We start from the raw sequence: 24,349 nt of genomic DNA on the forward strand, positions 1-24,349 counted from the left end.
AGTTACAGCCTTTACCAGAAACGTAATAAAATTGATTTCCATTTGGCGTATTTGCTTTCGCCCCTTCGGACAACAGCAGCTGGTTTTAATGGCAATAAATAAACAGATTGGCAAACACAACCTTTTCTCTGCTAGACTCAGACGACCCTCTGCCACCAGCTGTAACCAGCAGGTGCGTGCGCTTGCGGCCGCAGGGTCCCAGGTGTGAATTCAGCCTCTGCTCAGGTGGCACATCAGCACAAGCCCCGACAGAGAGACAGACAGGCCCGTCTAGATCCTGTAATTGCCGTGCAAAGGCTTAAAATGTGGCATTGGTACATCCGGGATGAGGGACTATCTCTGTCTGAATCATGACACCCCCCAACATGTACACAAATAACCCTCATAAAACACAGGTAAGCCATTAAAAACAGGCGCCTGGCTTCACCCAGAAATAAAACACGAGCACTACAGATAAGAGTTTATTGTGCTTGACTCCAATTAGAGTCCCAGATATCATCTCAGAACGCGCAGCAGACCTCCGATATCGACTGGAGAGTTATGACTGCAGACGCTGGCGACTGACACGCCAACAATCAGACCAGATCTCCCAAAGTCTTTGTCTGCTTCCCGGATTGTGCGTAATTGCCTTCCGGGAGCTGCGTCGCCGGCCGCACGTTGTCGGATAGGCAAAAGTTATTTGCGAAAGCCGGCATGGCGAAGATTGCAGTTGCCGAGAATTTGCAGGAATTTCTCTTGGCAGGGGAATTTTAATGTCCTCCTGTTGATTGATTTGTGTTGTTCAGGTTATTGTACAATTGTGGCATAGTAAGATTTGTGTACACACACAAACACACACTCATTGCAGCAGTTTCATACAGAGCGCAGGCTTTTAGGGAAACAGTCTACACTTTAATTGTCTTTATGTCCCTACCTATGTCCGCCTCGCTCTCCCTGTCCTCCCCTTGTTTTCTCGGGCAAATGTCACTTATTGTAATTAGCGTCGGATTCATATCAATACTCTGCTCTTAAATGTCAACACTTAGCAGGACACCCACACAAATCGCAGCACTTAGGCTCCCATTGTAGAGCTACGGAAGCCATCACCATTAGAGGCAGACGGGGAGACATGCTGAGAACACGCTGTCTATTTCTGTCTGGTTTTCACTGTCTTGCTGTGTTTCTGGCCCCTGGCTCGTTGAATCGCTTTACTCCTCCAAACTTTGCTGCGTCTCCATTTTTGTTTTTGGGAAGCCACAACAATGCTTACTAATTGCCAGACTCTCCGTCTCTCTCAGCCTCTCTAGTTTTATGTGTCTTTCTCACTCTCTCTTTCCCTGTCTTTAAGTGACTTTCATTGTTGGGGAACAGTTGCGTGCTTGTGTGTGATCGACAGAGAGAGAGTGTGTGTGTGTGTGCGTGTGTGTTCCTGCAGCTGCTGTAGCTGTGCCGCACCTGTTCTCCTCTCATCAGGCCGGCGTTGACGGACTCCAGACCTTACATGGATCCATGGAACCCTGACACTGGCGGTCTGATCCAGCTTGCACGCCCCCCCTCTACGCACACACTCACCCACATTCTACACACACACACTAGTACATATGTGCAGGCCATTCATCTCAGCTATTCAAACTATGCAGGCGGGAAGAGCAAATATACAGTATGACTGAAATTTCATCCCAGCTTCCTCCGGCTCAACATGAGTTGACGTAATGCTCCTCATGCATTATGCCTATTTATGCCTCTGCTGGTCCATCGCAATCTTCTACCGCTGCCTTGCATTAGATGATGCAACACGCGGCCTGAATTCATTAGAGGTATTTTAATTCTCTCTAGAGTGATGCCCCATTAAAAGTCTGTGATTTTCTTCTTGCACATCTTTGCCTTTTACCTTCTAAATCCCATTTGGCCAGTCAGTCAATCAGTCATGAAGCACCTGGATTTTCACCATTTTAAGTGATAATAATCCAATTTATATCTAATGTTTACCTCCCTGAATCACGTCCAACCTGCCCACCCAAGTTTTGCTGAAATCCACCGATAACCAGTTGAGACATCCTGCTTACAGTCAGACTGAAAGCTCCACCTTCCTCATGGTGAAAGAGAAACTCACTGAGCAAAGTAAATGTTCAGAGGAAGTCTAATGTGAGCACTGTGCAGAGGTGAAAGGCCTGGAAGCAGGAGTTTCCAGCCACATCCAGTCTGCGGACCATTATCAGTGAGAGCGAGTGGACGGGCACACACACGCACACACACAAACACACACACACACACACACACACACACACACACACACACACACACGCACGCACACACACACGCACACACACACACACACACACACACACACACACAGGCCCTCTGGCTCATTATGCCTCATTGTTGCATTGGCTCTGCTGTGATGATGTTCAGCATAGCTACATGGTGAGACATGGAGGTAAACTTGCTGATCGGTGCAAAGTGATGAACTTTAAACAAAGAAGTGAAAGAACTCTGTTAAAAAAAGCTGTGTGTGTGGGTGTGAGTGTGTGTCCTCTAGCGCTTTGTGAGTCATTGCTTGTGACATTGAGTATGTTCCCTGCGTTAGAGGCGTGGTGTAGAATTCTTGAGTGTTCGTGGATAAAAGTCGATCGACTGAAACTTTGCTGGATAATTGATTTATTTATCTGCAGAGAAACTCAGAAGGTAAAGTGTCTATACTGGACTTTGGTCGTCAATAATGATCCGATTGGTTATAGATTGTCATTGGGAGCTGCTTGAAAAAATCAGGGAGGGAGAAAGGAAGGGGAATTTTGCACGTTCACCCAAGGTCAGCTTCAGTGAGAAAGTAAGAAGTTGTTAGTTTTACAGATAAGAGATGAGGGAGTAGAAGCTCTGCATTGGGAAATGAAAAAGAGAAAGTATTGTCTGTTTATAGATAAGACAAAGGTTGTGGTAAGCCTGCAGTCTGAGACCTCGTCTGAGTCAAAGCGTTGGAATCTATAGTATAAGGTGAAGCACAATATAATGAGGCGAGTGTTTATATTCCACAGACATTGTTTGCTTTGGCAACACACTTCATCCTAAAGCGTTCCTTGTCCATGAAGCGGCACGTTGCAGACTTCTTTAGCTCTTATCAGGTTCACAATCACAATCACTCCATTGATCCAGTCCTCTACCTTCAGTGCTGGTACCTCATCTTTGTCACACATGAGCAAAGCGCGGCGTCTACAGTCTGACACGCCTCTGCACGACCCTGAGCACCATCATCACCGCCGGTACATCCGACCCAACTGTACTGTGTCACCCGGAACATCCGTCACACTCTAACTGGGGGCTGTTTTGGGTTAGCAGGGAGACAGATGAGCATTAAGCGTGAAAGTGGGTTCATGACGGCCTCATATAGGCAAAGCTTTACATGTGCATGTGGCTCCTCCCTCCTTTATGGCCTTTGCGTTCTTTCTGATCCTTTCTCGATGTTCTTCCTGTAGTTCCCCCAAGCACAGACTAACACACACACACAGACGAGACAACACAAAAAAAGCGCGCGTGTGTGTGATTGCGTGCGTGCCCCGGGTATTCAAGAATGCTCTTTGACAACGAGGGATAAAAAGCTGAGTCTGAGAGAGAAAGACTCTCTCCTAGTTTGATGTCCAGAATACGACAGTAGGTGAGGGGGAGAGAACAACAGAGGAGAAGAGGACAGGAGAGAGAGACAGACAGACAGACAGGGAGAGAGAGAGAGAGAGAGGGAGAGAGAGAGAGAGAGATCCAGCTGGTTCTTTTCATCATGAGGGGCACCGGCCTTGTGTTGTGTATGTCTGCGAGAGAGAGAGAGAGACATATAGACAAAAAGAGACAGCCACAGAGTATAAAAGGTGCGTTCACATTAAGTTTTTAGTGGATGTGGGACTGACACGTCTCTGCTCTCTGCCACTCTGCTTTGACTGAAGCTCTTTTTTCCCCACACACACTCTGCTTAACCGCAGCCTTTCAGTGCAAGCGCTTTGGCTGCTCATAAATGTTGCATGGATCACGCTAAATATACTGTGAGAGTGTGTGTGTGTGTGTGTACAGGTCAGTCTGACCATCTCCCTCCCATCTGTCTTTCTACCCAGTCATGCTCCCCATCACACACCTCATGCACACACACTTTCTAAATCCGATTATCTGGGCTGCGTCAGTTAATGAGACCCCCGTGAAGCTTGCCCCCCCTCCACCCACACACACACACACACACCGAGTGACAGCAGCACCCTCTGTCTCTAAAATCACAAACACACTGCGCGACACCCAGAGGACTCCCTAATTACGCTTTAATTGCCCCGGTCTGTCCGTCCAGCTGCCTCGTGGGTAAAACACCAAACGTCAGCCTCATTGATCAACTAAACAGCCTTGTGAATGACACCCAAAGGTGTGTGTGTGTGTGTGTGTGTGTGTGTGTGTGTGTGTGTGTGTGTGTGTGTGTGTGTGTGTGTGTGTGTGTGTGTGTGTGTGTGTGTGTGTGTGTGTGTGTGTGTGTGTGTGTGTGTGAGAGAGAGAGAGAGAGAGAGAGTGACAGGCTAAGGAGTCAGGGGAAGAGAGAGAGCCATAAGTTACACAGATCTACTCACACACACTAACCTGTGCACTATGGATCAGGAAAAGCCACATTTGCTGGCACAAACAGATAATGAGGTAGAGCTTAAAGTGACAACATACATCCTGTTCGGTGGTCACACTGCAGCACACACGAGTGACAGCGGCTGCCGAGCAATGTGTCATGAGGCGGAAAATAAGGCACCTAAAAGTTTTACAAACACGCTGTAATTTTAACATCAGCCTGCAATTTGAGGCAGTTTGGTGGAAGTGATTGTTCCATTTTTCGGGCACTAACAGCTGTGAATGTGACAGGTGGTAATGCTCAGCAGATGACTTTGAATTTATTTTTTATTTTTTATTTTCTGTAAATATTACTTAGAAGAAAAAAATTTATTGAGTAGTTTCAGTTAGATTTGTTGTATTGATAATGTTCCCATAAGCGTGCACAGATGGTGAAAACGTATCACAACGCCGGTGTTTCCATCGCCATGGTTACCTCTTTGGTATTAGACTGTGGCACGTGGCGCGAATCCGACCCCCGGTATACCCCGGTGAAGTTTGAACCCCTCGACCTTTCTGAAAACAAGTGACTTGAGTTAGTGTGTTAAGAATGTCTGAGCTAGTGAGTCACTTGTGGTTTCTGTGTAAGTGTGTGTGTGAGTGTGTGTGTGTGTGTTTTTCCCAGGCACCGTTTAACAACACTCTAAAATCCCGCCCGCTGCCTAAAACCAAGTGCTTCGATTGCTCACATTCTTGTACCTTTGCTGTTTGTCTTGGCCCCAGAAACAAAAAGACAGGATTTAGCTTTTCACTTTGGCTCTTTCAAACTCAGAACATGAGACAAGGTTTCCGCTCCAGAGCTCCCGAGATGATACAAACGCGCTAGGAGAGAACGAAGATGAAGGGCGGAGAGGAAGAGCAGGACACATGAGGGAGGCCACAGATGGGATAAAGATAGAGCAGCGGGAAGAGGAGAAGTAGATGAAGAGGAAGCAAAAGAGTGAATCAGAGGAGGGAGTGAGATCGTCTCGTCACATGTCAACACTTGACTTGACCCTTGACCTTTGTGCCCCTTGTGGGTCATGGTGATTCTCAGGGTCTCACCCCGGTGGAATGTCTCTCCCTCACACACACACATATGCACTCTGCTCTCTTAATGGAGTGTGTATCCATTGCGGCTCCTCCTTTTATCTCCTCGACATGAACTCTGCTGTCCTCCCTCCTTCCTTCCTTCCTTTCCTCTCTGGCCTCCTCGCCGCAGCCGTCTCTCCTCTCTGCTCGTCTCTCTTTAAACACCAGCAAACATCCTTTTTTTCTTCCCCGTCTTCATTTTTCCTCTCCGTTATTAAAGCCGGCCTGTCAGACGGCCTGAGTCCCAGGCGGACGTGCTCTCCGTCTCCTTTCACAACAAATGAATTATTAAAGCGAATACTTTGTAGCTCCCAGATTGATTACATTATTAATTGATGTTAACAGATATACAGTATGCGTCTGGGTTTGCTCATTAGCAATTTATACCGAACGTCCAGATAGTGAACATTAGTCTGACTTTAGACGTATTGATTTTAATGATAGCAAACTTTGGAGTGTTTGCAGCACAGAGAGGTTATTTTTGGTCACGTTAGTCATGGGTTATGTATTTGTAGCTCCCCTTGTGCATCCATTATTTATTCCATGCGCACACACACACACACACACACACACACGCGCACACACACACACACACACACACACACACACACACACACACACACATACACACACACACACACACACACACTCACTCCATTTTTCACTTGTTTTTTCCCCAACACTACAGTACAAGAACATTTGGCTCCATTCCAGTAATCCAGTGTTTTTCTCCTATCATATGCATTTATCATTCTTTGGCAAGGATTATCCTCCACATAAGCCTGCCAAAGTACACAATGTGTGTATGATATATGTGTTTTTAATTTGACAAGAAGAGATAGTGAAATGGTCTGCCAGTTCAACCTCAGCAGGGAAACATTGCTGCCCTGTTCTTGGTAGCTATTTTGTGTTTTGCTCCACGGTCCAGTCACTCCGGCGTGTGTGCCGGTGCCTTCATGTGTTGCTGTACCGTAGGATTTATGACGCTGTACGTGCTGCAGTGATTCCATTAGCTGAAATGGATCTCTCCTCCCTCAGTCCCACGCCTCAGTCTTTTCTCTCCACTCTGTAATCTCCTTCTCACGCTGTCCCTCCGTACCTCCAGCATATGTGCAGAGACTTGGAGCTGGACTGTGGTTCTATCCTGTGCCCCAGTTGCATCCTCTCCCACTGCTGTGCAGGACACCGTGTGCATCCTAATGTCTCCTGTGAATAGACACCACAGTCGCTGCCAGCCAGGAGAGCCTCGAAGGGTCTTCTAGCTTCCCCTCCCTTTTTTTTTTACATACACCTTTTACGTTTATACATAACAACTCCACACTCAATGTATTACCTTACCTCACAGAGGACTGTGGTAATCATGATAGATGCCTCAGCCTGTGTGTGTACGCTTGTGTGATAGAGATTATCCTCTGAGTCATCATGTTTTCAGGCTGTGCAGGTCTGTACCTGAATGTGTGTGAGTGCACTATACTTACTGTAAAGCCATGAGGTAAGCGCACACACTGTCTCTTGTGGCTGTCTGTCTATCTGTCAGTGTGTGTGTGTGTGTGTGACGAGTGATGTGCGCTATCTACCCTGTGCATCACAGGAAAAGGCGTGCTCCAGTGTTGATAAAGTTCTACACGGATACCGCTGGGCTCTTAACATGCTGTTTAAACAATTGGAAGCCTGGCGGGTATAAAATAAACACACAGGCTTTTAATCTAATAACAAAGAGACATTTTATAGTTACTGCCTCTTTATTATTTGTTTTTCCTTCTTCGTCCTTGGCCTCCTCACTCCCTGCTGTCCATCTTACCCCGGCACTGCATGGTACAGTGTGTGTACTGTGCTGCGTTTACTTGTCTTTTAGAAAGCTCAGTGTCTGTACATTTTACTGTTATTTTTGTCCACGTTGACATTTGTTTTTCTTTTAGTACCTAACTTTTTCTTACTGGATGCACTTTTTATTGGCTTGAACCTCAAAGTTATCACACTTTTGACAACTTGTCAACACGTTCTTTCTACTCTATTACATCAATTAGTAATAAATGAATTGAAATATGTTGCCTTTTCTCTGTGCTTCTTTCCAGTGTGCAGTGGGACTGTGGATGTGAAAGTGACACCCAAGGTGGAGGTGATCAAAGGAGAAACTGCCACTCTGCCCTGCACCTTCACCCCCTCAACTGCATCCAGCAACACCATTGTTGAGTGGTTCATTGTAAGTCATCTCTAATGTGATTCATTATATGATTGTTATTATTACTGTTATTAACATCGACTTTTGGAATTTTCCATATTGAAGGTATAACTCTGAAAGAGGAAAGGTCTGCCAAATCTTATTACAGCTACATTTTTCTCCTTCACTCCCATTAACCCATTCAGGACGAGCAGGGAACCAGGAAGCGTGTGGCTTTCAGCGCCCAGGGTGGACAGCAGAAAATCGATGACGGCACCCCTCTGACTGGGAGGGCCTCCATAGCGGCCGACTTCACCCTGACCATCCCCAACGTTCAGCCTTCCGATGAGTTCTCCTTCCACTGTCAGGTCACCGCTGGCCCTACAGGGCTCGGAGAAGCCAGCTCCGTGCTCAAAGTCTTCTGTGAGTTACGCCCTTTGACCTTAATGTGACCTTTGGAAAGAGAACCCTTCACCCTCCCCCCCTCACTTTCTAATCAGTTAATGGGCTCTGGAATTTATGACTTAGTTTGTTACTTTCACTACCACTAAAGGTTTACAGCTTTAATCAGATCTGTGTGTGCTCATGCATACTTTAATTTCGAGGTGGCTTAATTATAGCAAATGCATTTTGCTGGTTGCATTTAGTACGTACTTATAGTAACACCATGCAAGACAGTTTTGGAGAAAAAAATCATTTGTCACGCGGGGATACTCGTGCAATGTACTTGTCATAAAATGGCAGTATGTGACTTCAAAGGGTTTATCTTTAGTCTGTTAGCACGCAGTTCCTCTAAGGTCAATTAACCAAAATCTAATCACACTTGACACAATTGATGAATAGTTCAATCACACCTGTCATGTCTCATATATCTCACCTTAATAACTGTCCATATTTATCACCATGGCGCTGCGAGCTGAGACTGCTGCATCCTCTCCCCCACCCCCCTCCCCCCAACACACACACAGCCTCTCTGAACAGACATCAATCATACTTTTAGCATTTGCATGACCTTTCTAAAATGAATAGGAATCATTTGCATTTTGGATTGGACTGATCAATCACTCTTAAAAGGAAGGAAATGTGCTGTGGAGAACAGTGATAGGAGTCCTTCCTTAGCCAAGCTGCTGTGTTAAAACAAAATAAAAAAAGAGGGGGGCTCGCAAGTTGTTCATTAACATTTATAAACTGGAAAGGCAGTGGAGTTAAAAGCAATCATAAAAAGAGCTATTAATTGTGAATGAGGCACTCTGTTGTGTGGACAATACCTCAATGAAGTGCTGTTTGACAAAGGACTTAGTGTCTCAGTCTTGAGAGTACAGCTCATCCCACAAAACAGCAATTATTCTTTGTCTACATGTGGCTGCTCCGCTCATTGGGGATGAATTATGGTTGGTCTGTCCAGCCTCCACTTAATAGGCCTGAGTTATGACGTCTCCTGAGCTTTAAGTTGTAGCAGTGATAGCCCGGCGTGTCTCTCAGGGGGTCTGCAGTGGAGAGTAAACAGTGCAGTGGCAGACATATATCATGGAACAGCAGAGAGGTTCCCACTGTACTTCACGCTAATCAGCTTCCCTGTATTTTTCGCCTGTACTTCATCTCCGCACGACTCAGATTCTAATGTGGAATGGATCTGGAGGATGAATGGATGTCTGGGGTGACGCATGCTATTGTGCCCCTTATCGATTGTGCCGCTTATTGATTGTTCTTCAGTGCCAACCCGACATATTAGGCAAATTAAACCACACAATCTGGAATCTGGCCAACGAAGAAAACATACAACTGAAAGGAATGTGGAAGGGGAGCAGAAAGTAAGGAAGAAAGACATCCAATGATTTTACTCATTCAACGTTTATTCTTTTTGACCGTCGACAGCTGCATGCGGTGATAGCAGGAGCCTGTATGTGAATGAGTGAGTTAGGGAAGGAGGGAGGGAAACACAAACACTCACACCTGTGGCTGTGTAGCTGTGTGTGTGTGTTAGAGAGAGATAGACAGATTTGACGCTTATCAACCTCATTTGAACCAGCTCACAGTGGAGAAATGTGAAGCAGGATATTTACTGTTCAACTTAACTTTAACAAGGTCAAACAAGCACGTGTGTAGCGCACATGCTCATGCCTTGGTAGTATGTGAGTCTGTGTGTGTGGTGTGTATGTGTGCTCATTTGAGTGTTAAAGGCTTCCTCTGTCTCTCTCTCTTTGTCTCTCTTAGTTGCTCCAGAGAAGCCAGAACTCCACAGGCAGTCCACACCCATTTCTGTGGGATCGGCTACCAGCTCTGAGGTGTGTGTGTGTGTGTGTGGAGTGTGTATATGACTCCAGCTTTCCTGAATCTGTATAATAAACATAAACAACACCCATTTCCAGTCCCTTATTTTTGTCCTTGGCTTGTATCTGTCAGATTGGCACCTGTGTGACAAGGAACGGATACCCGCAGCCCAGAATCGTCTGGTTCAAAGATGAACAGCCTCTGCCTGAGGTCAAGGACAGGAAAGAGAGTAGGTCTCCCCCAGAGGAATTGTGACAATGAGTTCTGACAGGGTCACCAGGGGACTCCTGTATCTACCAGCCCAGTGAGATGAAGTCACTCCAGCTTTCCCCCCCTCCTCTCTTCTTCCCCCTCTCTCCTCCTCTCTGTCAGAGTCCTACATGATCCCTTCGGTGGTGAAGGAGGCCTCGGGTCTGTTCACCTACGCCATCACTTTGTACATGCAACCCACCAAGGCAGACAAGGACTCAGTGTTCCATTGCACTGTGGAGTACAGCATGCCAGGGGACCAAATCAAAAAGAAGAAGTCTGACAACATCGCCATCAACCTTAACTGTGAGTGGGAAGGAGGGAGCGGAATTCATCCAATAGATCCATTAGAGGGGGACTCGGCTCGGGTCCTTCTATGGCCTGTAGGATATGAGGTGGAAGAGATGTGCCATTACGTGCTGTTTGCAATGTTATTATAGTTTATGGCTCCATGAGATGAGATTATGTTTGTATTCTTCCCACCACAGAAATTGCCCAGCTCCCCAGTTTGGCCTTGTGCCACTGTTTGTGAAAAGGTGTTTGTGTGAATGGTTGAAGATAAAGGGAAAAATACAGTGTGCGTGTGTGTTTGGGTGTGTAAATGGCTCCTTTTCTAACTATCCCTCATCTCCTTTGGTGCATCTAGATCCCTCAGAGAAGGCGACCTTCACTCTGGTGAACTCTGAGCCCGTGAAGGAGGGCGACACTGTCACCATGAGGTGTGAGACAGACGGAAACCCTCAGCCTGACTTTGACTTCAGGAAAGACGTACGTACCGCACTGCAGTTCTGTCTATTCCAAAAGCACATTCTACTCTATTCTTACCCTCTCCCTCTCCCTCTCCCTCTCCCTCTCCCTCTCCCTCTCCCTTTCCCTCTGCCTTGCTCGTCCAGGACAATGACATCACTGGCCAGGGCGGACTCCTCACGCTGAAACCCGTCAAGCGTTCAGATTCCGGCTTGTACAAGTGCAATGCCATTGACTTCGATAACCTGGAGGCTGACCTGAACGGCGAGATTAAGCTTGTTGTCAACTGTGAGTGGGCCACAGACTAACACACACACATCCGCATAGAGGAAATACTCTCACACACACACAACTCACCTCCTGCATTGCGTAGTTTAGCAATGAGCCAATCTCTTCATTTGTGAATCGTAGACGGTAAAGGTTTAGAATGGAACAGGCTGCAGTGGAAGCGTTTCAGCCTGGCAAAATCCAATTCACATCCTCACAGTTCATCTGTTTCTTTAATGTTGTCCCAACCACAGCCCATAATGTAATTTTATCACATACTTTTTGGACAGATGGCCTAGAAATAGGATGGAAACCTCAGACTTAGTGCATTATCCAAAAATGAAATTTTCTGCTCATTTCAGTTCTCTTCAGAGCTTCATTACATGCTTATTTAAGAGATCAATCAGGAACTGCTTTATTTTAACTGGCAATTCCTGTCTCCTCTAAATATATAGAGGTTTCATGCAGCTGAAGCAGCCTCTGTCCCCACTCATTAAGTATACATGCACTTACACGACCATTAGGGCAACAATTTGTTGTTGTTTTTGTTTTTCAAACATCACTTGTACACCTCAATGCAAATGAAATTGCCATATATGAAAGTATGCTTACTCCGAGTAGCGGACATTACCTACGAGACTGTAAATTGATTCATTACAGCATGCAAACGTCCTTATCGTAGTGTGCAGACAGCCTCATACTGCCATTACAACACGGAATGTTTACTTGTCAAGCAGCAGACTCCCATTGATTCAATGCATGTGTACAACTTAATCACATTTATACCTTAATTATTGAGTCTCTCTCTTTCTCTCTCTCTCTCTCTCTCTCTCTCTCCCCCCCCCCCCCCCCCCCCCCCTCTCTCTCAGACATTGACCCACTGAGCGTGACCCCGGCCCGCCCTGTTGTTGCCAAGCTCGGCGACATGGTGGAGTTGCAGTGTAAGACCAAGGCCTCTGCTGCACACACTGTCCAGTGGAAGAAGGTGTGTGCCATGACATCGCCCTCTCTTGTACTATGCACAGAAGGCTTTTTTTCCCCTTCTTCATCTGTGCATGGAACACCGACTGAATGTTGAGCGATCTTCCTCCCGCTGGCTTGGAATCAATACATTAGTTTGATTCTGGTTCACATTTGATGCAATCTTTTTTAACAATACTACCTTTCTTTGTTGAGTTCTCACTGGTGTGCAGCTGCCAGACTACACTGGAGCCTGTGGCTGTAAGGCTGACAGACAGTTGGCTCTGCTACACTGGCTGCATTATGTTTCATCTGACGGCAGCAACTGGAGGGCAGACACTCGCCTCCATTCCATTTTGTGAATGAGAAAAATGCACCACACACCGCGTGTCTGCAGTGAGATACTGCAAGGTTGTTGATCATTTAAATCCTAAGAAATGTTCTGTTAAACTAAGAAGCACTTCTGGGTAAACGGAGCACCTCACTACCAAGCCAGCAGCTCAGGAATTAAGCTCCAAAAGTTACCGACGCAAATGTAGCGCAAAAGTTGGGTGATTTTCAGCAGAGTAAATCATCAATCTTAATTAAAAAAAGAATAAATATCAAACTAATTGTTAATGGAATGTGTTTTAATCAGGAATGATTGATTGTAAGCACCCCTTGGTCGTACACTTATCGCAGTTTGAGAACCGCTGTAAAGTGATATTTAAAATCCACCCGCAGACACAGTATGGTTTTCACATTTTCATCATCTAATCTTACATTACCTAATCTATATCAATTCATATCAAGACTGGTGCCAGAAGATAATTAGTATCATTTTGCAGGCAGCATGCTCTGTGTGTGGTGGTGATAAGAGCCCCCCCGCCCCTCTTGTGGGCCTTTTCTATGCATCATCTTCTATCCTAAATGTGTCTTCTCAAATACAAATGCTAAAAAATATATATATATTCCCGAAATCTATTGAAGCAGCCGATACTTTCTGATTCTCTAAGATGAAAACTCACAGCAGCACTGGAGCTTCTGGGACTCAACAATGCTCCTCTACTTGTTGTGTTCCTATGGTGTCAGGCCTGCAGTGTAGTCTGTGTGTGAGCGCCTGTGTGAGTGTGAGTGTGTGTGTGTGTGTCTGTGTGTGTGATAGAAACTCACTGCCTGCTAGTTGTCTGGGTAGAGAGAGTGATTGCTTGTGGAAAGAAGCATTCCTATGAGACCAAGACCAAGAATTGTAAGAGACAGCTTCATCATGGAGGGCCGACTTTGATCCGTTATCAGCCTGTTGTTTACCCAAAATAACAAGAGGTGTTGTTCTGCTCTGCTCGCGTTCTTAGAGCCCACTTGGGACTGAAATTGAAAGGGAATGCAGCGGAAATTGTGTGAATCTAATTGGTTTTGTGTGTGTGTGTGTGTGTGTGTGTGTGTGTGTGTGTGTGTGTGTGCGTGATGCTCCAGGGCTCTGAGGTGCTCTCTCAGACTGGTGTGCTGTCGTTCCAAGATGTTTCCTATGACAACGCTGGAGAGTATATGTGCGTTGGAGCTGTGCCATCAGTGCCAGGACTGAAAGCTGAGGCTAGCATCAGCATCACTGTCCAAGGTAACACACACACACACACACACACACACACGTGTGTGGTCATAACAATGGTAAATGGTCAGGGTGTGCCGGGTATTGTTTCATTCTGAGGAAGGAAGTCGAGGTCTTAAATCGGTTGTGGAAGTTTGGGATGGGATTTTGTTTCATGTAAGCGTGTGTGTGTGTGTGTGTGTATGTGTGTGTGTGTGTGTGTGTGTGTGTGTGTGTGTGTGTGTGTTCCTCTGCAGGAAAGCCAATGATCGACACTCCCGTTCCTGGAGAGGTGGGGAAGGAAGGAGACATGGTGACTCTGAAGTGCTCCGCCCATGGAAGCCCCGCCCCTCAGTTCACCTGGAAGCCCTCAGGAAAAGAGGTAGAAACATATAAACACAGACCACCCAACATATGCTGTGAGCTGGGAGCTTCAGGAGTTTAAGTACAGACACAAACACATGAAAGAGCTTCCTCCTTCTTCCCAATGTGCAATTTACAGGAATCACTTATTAAAGAGATGTCACTGCTGCTTTCCTGGGAGGGTTTGTACTCGGACTACTTGTAAAATATTCAAAAAGAACACCGTAGATGTTTGGATGAATGTGTAAAATATTTCAAAAGTTCTGAAGAACGTCTTTCTGGCTGTAAACATCAAAGGAAACAGCAAAGCGAGCTACAGAGAGTGATGTTTTATTCTAATCTCTCATGCTGATGTGATGATTTGGAACGACAGCTCTGCAGGAAACAACTTTAAAGAATCTCGCAGACGGAGTAACACTTTAAAACTGAAATATTACACAAGTGTCAGTGTGTGATTATGAATGAGAAATGTGCACACAAAGTACAAGTTAAAGTCCTCGCGTTCTTATTCTCTGTGTCTTTGGCCCCTCCTTCCTCTCTCCTTCGCTCCTTCGCTCCCTCGCTCCCCCTCCCCAGGCTCTATCAGTAGCAGAAGGCAACAAGGTGGTGAGCACATTGACCCTGGAGGCCACGGCCGCTATCATGAAGGACGGCGTGACCTGCGAGGTTTCCAACGAGCACGGAGCCGACAGCAAGGCCTTCAGCGTAGTCGTGAAAAAAGGTCCGGGGAAAAAAAGCCACATTTAAGCTTTAAATGATCACAAAAGGGCAAAAACCTTATGTGTAGCTTGTTTGCTTGTTTGTTTGGTCAGTTTGTGCTCTAATCCCTTCCGTCGCTCTCTTTCTTCTCTCCTCCCACAGCTGAAAACGCCGCCGACAGAGGTAGAGCCGTCTCCCTCCTCCTCCTCCTCCTCTCCTCCCTCCTTCTCTCAGGACTCTTTGTTGTACAGACCCTGTAACTTAGAACTCCCCACCCCGTCCTCCCCCCCCCACCCATCACCTGTCTTCCCCCTCGCCCCAGCCTCTTCCACACGCACACTCACACACACTCTCTCACACACACACACACACACCTCCACTGTACTGTAATCTTGTATATTTGCCCTCTTGCTACCAAACACTGTGGATATTGTATATTACTCTTCTTCTCTTGTCACCTTTGTATGATGTCTGTCCTATATTTTGTGGATGCTACTAAGACTTTTTTGTGGCCCCTTGGGGACAATAAAGGATTCTATTCTATTCTATTCCTTCCTCTCTTCTCTTCATGTCTTCACTCAGTGTCTCCTTCTTTTTCCGACTGCACCTCTCCGTCTCTCCGTCTCGTCGTTTTCCACTCGCCTTAACCTTAGCTTGTGCGTTCGTACGTGTGCTTGTGCGTTCCTCTAGTAGTGTGAGTGTGTGTGTTGTCGCTTCGCTGTGCCATGGGACTGAGCCACTCTCTTTCTTTCTAAGTGCTGCTCTCTGGAAACCCTGTGCTAACCTCAGGTCTGTATCGCTAACCAACCCTATTGGTGTGTTGTACCGTGTTCGTTCTAAACGCTGTAAGTCACCATGTGTGTGTTTTAATGTCTGTGTGTGCACACATGGGTAAGGGTATACTGTGTTGTGTTCACAAGAGCCAGCGTGTGTTTGCTTGTATTACCATAGTTGTGAGGACACCTTTGAAATGAGGAAGATATTTACTTTGATGGTCGCTTGTTTTCATTCACACAGCAATTTGTCCTGAAATTTCTTTTTTTTAGCCTTAAACATTTCATTTTCCTGCTTGGTCCAATGATTTTCTGAGTGTCTGAGTGTTACAAAAGAAATCCATTCACTATAATGAAGATTTAACCCAGAAAATTCTTAAAACAATTTTGTATTGTATGGATATTATATTTTTTCACTAGACTGGACTGAATTATGGATAAAATGACTCCATAATTTACAAGTGTGCGTTCAGATAAGTTGAATTATTTGCTCAGAGGCAGGAACTGTTATGCTCCCCAGAATTTAATGCATGTTATCGATCAGCACACACTAAGGGGCCGGTCACATTAGAACTATTGAATTATTCGGGGCTTCAGTGGCGACTGAAGAGGAGCTATTTGGTGGAAACATTGATTGCTTGTAATTTTACGCATGAAAAAGTTAGAATTGAAGATATTTAGCCCAAAGGATCGATGCTTGAGCTTATTCTAAATGGAGTTAGATTAATGTTATAATTATAGTAGAAGAATCGATGCCGGGTCCTCACAAGTACAGTAATACGAGTGTGTGTGGCTCCGCTCAGCTGTGTGTTTATCTGTGAGTGTTCAGGCCCTAGTTTTGGGTCCCATCACATTTCACGAATTGCATTCAAAGTTTAGACTGACCCCACATCCCAACCCCCTCCTCCCCCCCTGCTCCTTCTCCTCTCCTCTCCTCTCCACCCCCCACCCCCACCTATTCATCCATCTGTCCATCCATCCGGACCTCACCCGTCCCCACTCTCCCCCTCCCCTCACTCCCAAATCCCCCTCCCTGTGGTGCCCTGCTTCAAATCACTTTCCTCCTCCTGACCCCCTCAAATCAAACACACCTCCCCCTCCCCCACACCCCTCACGATGCGCCCTCCCCCCACCTGCCCTCCAATCTCCCCTTTTTGCAAATCAACAACTCATGTTTTCCTCCACCGTCCTCCTCCGCTCCAATCACACCTCCACTCCCCCTCCACGCCTCCTTCTGTCCCTCGCTCTCCTCCTCCACATGAACCTTCCACCCCACCTTCCACCCCCCACCCCTCCTTCCATGTGTCCCTCCATTGCGGCACTGTAGCTGACAAGCAGCAGGGAGGCTCCAGCAGTGTGGTGGTAGCCGTGGTGGTGTGTGTTCTGCTGCTTCTGCTGCTGGTGGCCCTCATCTACTTCCTGAACAAGAAGGGCAAGCTGCCCTGCAACAAGAAGGACAAGATGGAAGTGTGAGTAGAGAGGGAGGGAGGGAGGGAGAGGGGGAGGGAATTAACTTCAATATTCATTTTAAATATGAAAATTGTATTTACATCCAATATGGAAGAATGTTCCGCGGTTAATGGTCTAATACTGAAAAGGCTCAAAGACAGAAGAGACTGGCCAACATGTTCCATCCATCTCAACCATAAGCTCAAACACTCACCTGTCTCACTCACACACGTCTGTCTCACTGTCTCATCTGTCTCGCTCTCTTCTGTCTCGATCTGTGCAGCACCAGTCGAGAGGTGAACAACGACATCGTGGTGGAGATGAAGACCGATAAGCCCAACGAAGAGGCCGGACTCCTCAACATGAGGCCAACAACAGATCAGGTCAGAGCATTTCTCACTGGGGTTAAAGGTCATGATCTTGACCTTTTGGTTTTAAGAGTGACTTCCTGTGATGTTCTTGGCGAGCTAAACCATCAGTGTTGTCATCAGGAGTGTTTGAGTTTCTGGGTTTGTTTGTGTGAATGTGGAATCAGGGCTCTTGAATGATTGGATAGTTATGAATATGATGGTAAACAGTGCCTGATTAATGTCAGGACGAAGCTGAGGAGGAAGATCTCTCATAGCGAGCAGGATCAGCTTGACATGAGGAGGATTTTTCAAAATAAAATCCTCAGTAATGTCTGCAGACACAGTGTCCAAATTAGATTTTTTTGCCGCAGCTAGAATGACATCACTGGCACTGATGTGTACAGAATCATCAGAAGCTGCCAGAGCCAAAGTCAAACAGGAGATCTAATGGTGTGTCATATTTGATGTGACATTTAAATCTAATTTCAAGAAAACTTGGTCTGATATGATTCCTGCAACTTTGTGACAGATTTTAGAATTGCTGAGAGGCTGCAGCCGAGTTTAGCTTTGCCTTTGAAACAAATATAGCAGGGAGGAGTTACATAATCTGTCTCAATACCATGAACTGATGTATCCTGAGACTTCATTAAAAGTCTCATTCAGAAGATGCAGCCAAGCCACTGACAGATTTAATTTGATTCCAAATTAATTCTTAAGAGACGCTTTAACCTTTCCCCAATGTTTGACAGCTGACATTTTCTACACACACCCCCACCCACACACACACACATATACAGGGTAATACTGTGGAGTATAATAGTCTGGTATGAGGTATTCTGTTCATAAAGCGGATGTGTGTATGAAACAAAACAACAGTGCTCTTACCTGTGAACTCTTGTTGTGTCAAACATGTTTAAGCACTGTGATACAGGTGAGAAGAAGAAAATGGGAGAGCTGATTTTTGGTTTTCCTCTCTTCCTCTCTGGCAGTGATCAACTGAGACGATTGAAGTATGGGACAGAGGGATGAAGGGACGGAGGAGAGCAGTGACGAAGACAACAGGGCTAATTCTTATTTACAACAAAGGGGTGAATCCAGACTGAGGGGGGGGCGACACAGGTGGCGTGTGGTGGCAGTGGGGTTTGGTGGCGGGTGAGGTGCGCTTGTTTTAAAACCTGGAGTACGCGTGTTGGATGGAGCTTATCCAGATGAAACTCCACCCAGCCGAGCTGTTGCAGGTTTTAAAACTGCACCCGTGCGACATCAACGGCTGACATCATTTTGCTCCGAATCCACCGCAGACACACACCTTGACGCCACCGCCACAACACTGTATATGTGAATATCCATATTTTTCTATTCTTTGCATCTTGAGTGTTACACTGAAACGAGTCCTCTGCCCTGGAGTCGGCACTTACCAAAATTCTCTGCTCACTTGGGGACACTGGGGGGGATAATCACCAGCTTCCATGCTGTTTCATTCACGTCAATAACAACGTTTAAGCCCGCCAACACGCCATGATTGGCACACGTGGCTGAAGTATTCTGCTCAAAGAGGTGCAGTGCTTTGTTTTGTATAATTACATTTTTTTTACCGCCTGTGAACGCTGATATATTCTCCATGTTTCTAATTAGCTTTTCAGCAGCAGCAGCAGCAGCAGCAGCCCGTGTATTTTCGTAATCCCACCATTAACTCTCAAAATGCTCACAAAAAGTCACGAAACAAGCAAGCTGTTAGGTTTTTACAAATTCATTCCCACTATTTCCAACATGCTTGTATATTGTGTTAGTACATCCGTTGGTGTTTGTTTTCATTTTCCTCTTGTTTATCCCTGTAAATTTTAATTCTGAGCCGAGGTTGAGGTGCACTCTGCTCTGTTGGTTGCTTGGCTGGCGGCTTCAAATCATCACCGCCATCGTTTCACCTTCATCTTCCAGCTTCTGTCAGTGGCAGAGCCGCCGCTCACACACACACACACACACACCCACACACACACACAGCGGTTCCACCCAGTAAACCCCAATTACTGTCTTTGGCTGGAAAATTGAGGTAATCTGGTGAAACAATTTGTCCCTCTGACAATTTTCGAAGCACCGGACTGCTGGGTCGTCATTTTACAAACGGCCAGGAAATGAGCCGCAGCAGAGCAGCAGAGCAGCAGAGCAGTCAGGCTGTACCTTTACATGCACATTAAAGCTCAAAATCTGCCTGTGGTTGTAAACGTACCGCCGGCTTCACCACACAGGCACAGTGACTGAGGTTTGATACCAACGGGAGCGGGAGGGGAAAGCATGGAAGGGATCAGGGGAGGGAATTTCGTTTTTTACCAAATAAGATGAAGAGTTTTTCGCTGTTTTAGGCAGACACACACACACACATGCGCGTTGTTTGTAGCGGCTCGATGTGACCTTTAACCTTTGCTGTACACTGGAACCATTGGGCCTTGATAGACATAAAGGTCGCCTCCAACCACTGTCTCTGCTCACAGGGATCATTTCTGTGTCTGTCTGCTGATCTTGCCATAAATCTATTGACTAAATGATTGTTAATATTTTTGATTGCTGGCAGGTGAGGAGAGATGAGTGAACTTCACTTGCATCGTTTTGTTTATTTTCATGTTTTATATAAGATATTGTGGTATAAAAGATGTTTTTTTAAAGGGGATTCTTACTTTTTTGGAACTACTGAGTTGTCATTTTTCCACTTTTCCACTCTGAGAGAAGAGAGAGATGTTTTTCTTTAGGATGTTGTTGTTTGAGATATTCTCAGTGCTTTACTTCTCTCTGTATACTGTATATTTTGTGGTACGCTGTTGTGACCTCTGTGGTGTGTTGATGTATCTTTTTTTTTGTTTGTTTCAGTGTAGAATTTATAATGAAAAAGTCCACAAAAACCAATCACCCTCTGACATCCTCAGTGTGTTCATTCCTATCTGTGTGGCAGGTAATTGAAGCTGTTTTCTGTGTTTTCCTTTAGGGAATAAAATGGTTTTTGTCACTAATTATCGTCGTCGTGATCACAAATGAGAGTAAATTTGTTGTGAAATTGACTGTTCATGCCGCTTTAGATGCACAAAGAGGTGTGGCAATGAAGGATGGAAGCGAGGAAGTGTATCTGTCTGCGTGATAAGGCGTCTGAAACCGTTACTCACCGTGTAGCATCACGTCTAAATGCTTCACACACCAAAGCAAAAGCTATCAGGAATGAAATTGCTTTTGATGAGATTGTGCGTTTCCTTTTTTTAACAATTCCCAGAAAATGACATCGAAATTGATTCCCTGCTTGAATCGTAGTTGAATCTCTTTGATTTCAGCCGCATTATGTAAATTCCCCTCGCATTGATTCATCCGATGATTTGTTGTGACAGAACAGACGTCAAGGAAGCTTGTGTTTTGCATGGATAAGTACTTAAAGGATGATCTACTGTTTGCTCTACCGGCTTTGATGTTTAGAAATGCACTGAATGAAGCGAAGCAGAAATCAATCAGCGAAGCGTGTGTCGCATGTGCATAGATCAATAACAGTTATTGGGATGAGTCTTATCAATGGCAGCCATAATTATAATGGGGACATTTAATATTCAGACATCTTCTCCGGGTGTAAATCAAAAGAAAAGTTAAGGATAAAAAACTCTTCCGCTCCTCACCTTGTGCTGCATTTGCAATCACGCATCAGCCTCGCCCCTCTGCTTACAGGCCCATCACAGCCAATGTCCTGACACACACACACACGAGCACACACACACACACACACACCCTATTCTACTGTCCATTAGGAAATTAAAAGTGTCCCATCAATGTGACCTGCAGGGATGGATCTGTGCTCTGCATCCCGAGCAGCGGCGGAGGAAACGAGCCGCAGCACCGGGGCGTGGAGGGAGAATTTATAGGAGACATAAATAACACAGCAGATTGCAAGAATCAGCACGTCTACGTCACGTGATTTCAACTAAAAATGCAAATAAATGAAAGCTCTTTCATAAGCGCCTCTACAAAATAAGACCCACTGCCCAGCACCTTCAAAATATAACACAAAAGATAAGAATCAGCCCAGGGTGACTCGTCAGTGCCAAACCGTGAAACTCAAAGCAGCTTGTTTTGGAAGATGGACCCTGTGCTTATACACACGGACGCCATTTTATTAGATGCAGCTGTTTTATGCTATAAAGCTTTAGCTTCGCTCCTCATGTTCCATTTCTGTGTTGATTCAGCTGTAATGCTTTCGTCCAGTACAACAACAACAACACAACATGTGACCTTTAGGCGACATCTCTATGACACTAATCCTATGCCACTTCCAAAAGTCCATAATTCCAATTCCAATTTGACCTTTGACCTATTGGATAGCATTGCACAGGTGACTCCAGAGGATACATGCAATCTGAAAGTGTTTGAAAGTGTGTGTGTGTGTGTGCCAAATCCTCTTCGTCTTTGTTTTACACTTAGGCTGCTCCTCTTCTGTATCGCGAACGATAAAGGGGATTAGTGTCGTCCCTGCCAGCGTCCTCTCCTTCCTCTTCCTCGCCCACTGCGGCTCCTCCTGCCTCCACCAGGGTTTAGTTACAGTAGCTTTAATCTGATTTAGCCATTTAGCGTCAGGCCATTGAGGAATGACAGCCAATGTCTGCCCCCCGCCTGCCTCAACCCGGCTCTGATGGCCACTCAGTAGCTGTTGGCTCGCAGCCAGGTCAACACACACGCACACACACACACACACACACACACACACACACACACACTCTCTCTCTCTCTCTCTGTCTCTCTCTTTATCCAGCACCACTGAGATAGATCCAGGTCGAACAAGACTCTAGTGACAGCCAGGATGACAATATGTGCTCCATCATCCTGCCTAATCAGCACACACACGCACACACACACACACACACACACATACACACTAAATTCTGCACGTCTGACCCCAAAAGCACTGAAGCGAAGATCACTATAGATGCACAGATTATCAGAGGAGTGTCATGGAGGAGCTGGAGGCTCATTGACAAGAGAGACAAACGAAAATCAGCAGGAAAGGAAGAAAGAAACGGATTGGACACAGAGGACCGGGAATGGATTTAAAGGAGGGATGAGGATGGATGCAATCTGGTGGAGGAGATGGTGTAGTGGGCGTGGCTTCTGTCAGGAGGAGAGGAAATGAAGACAAGAATGATTGGTAATGCCCGGGGAGAGAAACAAACAAAACGGAGGATGACCCACGCTATAAATCTGCATGAGCTCTGGGCTCTTAATGGAATAATCATGCTGATGGCAATAAATAAAGAGTGGCAGAGAACAGAGGGAGAGGAAGGAAGGGAGAGGGAGAGAGAGACAGAGGGAGTGGAGGTGTTTGGAGATAAAGACTGAAAGAGTGTTTTGTGTGATGAATGTGTTTATCCGCCTCAGTCCAGGGGATTCATATCCTGTGTGGTCTGAGTGCGTCTGCTGCTTTAGGGCCGAGCTTGTGATGATGCCACAGGTGTGTGTGTGTGTGTGTGAGTGTGAGCGTGTGTGAGTCTGCATAAATTGGTTGACATTTCCGACGCGTCCCTCAGCGTGGAAAACGAGTCCCGTGGTTGGGATGTGGGAGCGTCGGTGGACTCACACACACCTGAGCTGCAGTGAGTTGAGCGTCTGTCACAGGAGCAGCAGACCACATGTGAGATGTTTGGTGATTATAGCACAGCTGGATGTGTTCATCATTTTAATTTGTTATGCTGATTAGTGTTTTGTATGTGTGTGAGAGAACACTTACTGGTAAACACATTTCAGCCCTGAGAGATGATGTCATATTGCTGTTTCGAAATTGGAAAGTAATCCCGCCTCTTCATAGATGGATGAAGAGGCGGGAGGGGAGTCGTTTTGTGCTCCGACTCCCCTTGAACTCATTTGCCCGAATGATGTGGGATGTGTAAATCTCTCGCAACGGCCAAAGGTCAAAGGTCAGTCTAATCCTACGTGACTGGCCGAGCGAATTACCGGAATCACTTAAACTTTTAGTGCTGCATTAGGAAGTTTCTTTATCTGTGAACCATCCAGAAGTCAGGATTGATGTGGTTTCATCAGGGGCGGGGGGGTCCAGGGGGTCCAGGGGGTCCTGGCCCACGTGAGCTACGTCCCACAAAAAAGCTCAATAATGACTGAAGACTGACGTTTAGGTTCAAAGACTTCTTTATAACATCAAACCCAGCAGTTACTCAGGGAAAAGCCATCAGAGAAGATCTGTCAAAATATTGGAAATTAACATAGAAGCAGAAAAACAGTCACAAACATTTGGATTTTTGTTTATTTTTCTGCATCTATCAAAGAGAAATAGCTGTCTTCGTTCAGACTTAATGTTGTTAAATTAAACCCAATTCTTGCGTCTTTTGAGAGACGGCCGTCGTGTTGTGAAGGAGCTTAGGAGGTTCTGAGTGTGTGGTTGCGTGGCTAGTGGTGTCAAACCGACACAGTGAAGTCAAAAGGAGCTTTTAACCGGAACATCAGTGGACCTGAAGTGTTTATGTGCGAGCGTGACGCTGAGTGGTAGGAAGCTCTTCACCCGCAGCAGCTCTCTGCACATCGCTGTGAAAAGGCTGCTGACGGGCTCACCAAACGCTCCATTTAAAGCTCTGCTGACGGCAACGCTCCCCTCTCGTCCTGGGGGAGGGCAGAGAGAAGGGAAGAAAGTTAGAGTTAAAAGAGGAGAAGAAGGGCCCAGAGGAGCCGTGCAGCAGCTGTTGACTGTTGCTCCTCTGAGAGCTTCTGTACATGCTGGAGGCTCCGCCCATTAGCTAACGTTACACACAGCAGCTGTGTGGAGGACAGTGTGTGTGTGTGTGTGTGTGTGTGTGTG

At 46.0% G+C, this 24,349-nt stretch overlaps 1 protein-coding gene across 4 annotated transcripts in view; it reads left to right on the forward strand.

Annotated features, from left to right (window-relative positions):
- bcam (basal cell adhesion molecule (Lutheran blood group)) overlaps positions 1-20,525 on the forward strand; it is a 44,926-nt gene extending 24,401 nt beyond the window's left edge. For 2 of the 4 annotated variants that reach the window (XM_076152640.1, XM_076152641.1), the window contains exons 2-16: positions 7,746-7,873; positions 8,038-8,254; positions 10,046-10,116; positions 10,235-10,331; positions 10,475-10,657; positions 10,998-11,119; positions 11,245-11,386; positions 12,235-12,350; positions 13,778-13,919; positions 14,147-14,271; positions 14,829-14,973; positions 15,114-15,134; positions 17,052-17,193; positions 17,457-17,556; positions 18,513-20,525. In XM_076152640.1, the coding sequence (XP_076008755.1) occupies positions 7,746-7,873; positions 8,038-8,254; positions 10,046-10,116; positions 10,235-10,331; positions 10,475-10,657; positions 10,998-11,119; positions 11,245-11,386; positions 12,235-12,350; positions 13,778-13,919; positions 14,147-14,271; positions 14,829-14,973; positions 15,114-15,134; positions 17,052-17,193; positions 17,457-17,556; positions 18,513-18,515 (1,754 nt within the window). In that variant the 3' untranslated portion in view covers positions 18,516-20,525. Of the gene's footprint in view, positions 1-7,745; positions 7,874-8,037; positions 8,255-10,045; positions 10,117-10,234; positions 10,332-10,474; positions 10,658-10,997; positions 11,120-11,244; positions 11,387-12,234; positions 12,351-13,777; positions 13,920-14,146; positions 14,272-14,828; positions 14,974-15,111; positions 15,135-15,273; positions 16,843-17,051; positions 17,194-17,456; positions 17,557-18,512 lie in introns of those variants that run through there. The other 2 variants (XM_076152643.1, XM_076152642.1) reach the window with 2 other exon arrangements.
- Positions 20,526-24,349: the final 3,824 nt, after the last annotated feature.

The sequence above is a fragment of the Genypterus blacodes genome, unplaced genomic scaffold (genome assembly GCF_046128005.1).
Source record: "Genypterus blacodes isolate CSIRO-AG114 ecotype Tasmania unplaced genomic scaffold, CSIRO-AGI_Gbla_v1 ptg000057l_1, whole genome shotgun sequence".
Taxonomy (NCBI): Eukaryota; Metazoa; Chordata; class Actinopteri; order Ophidiiformes; family Ophidiidae; genus Genypterus; species Genypterus blacodes.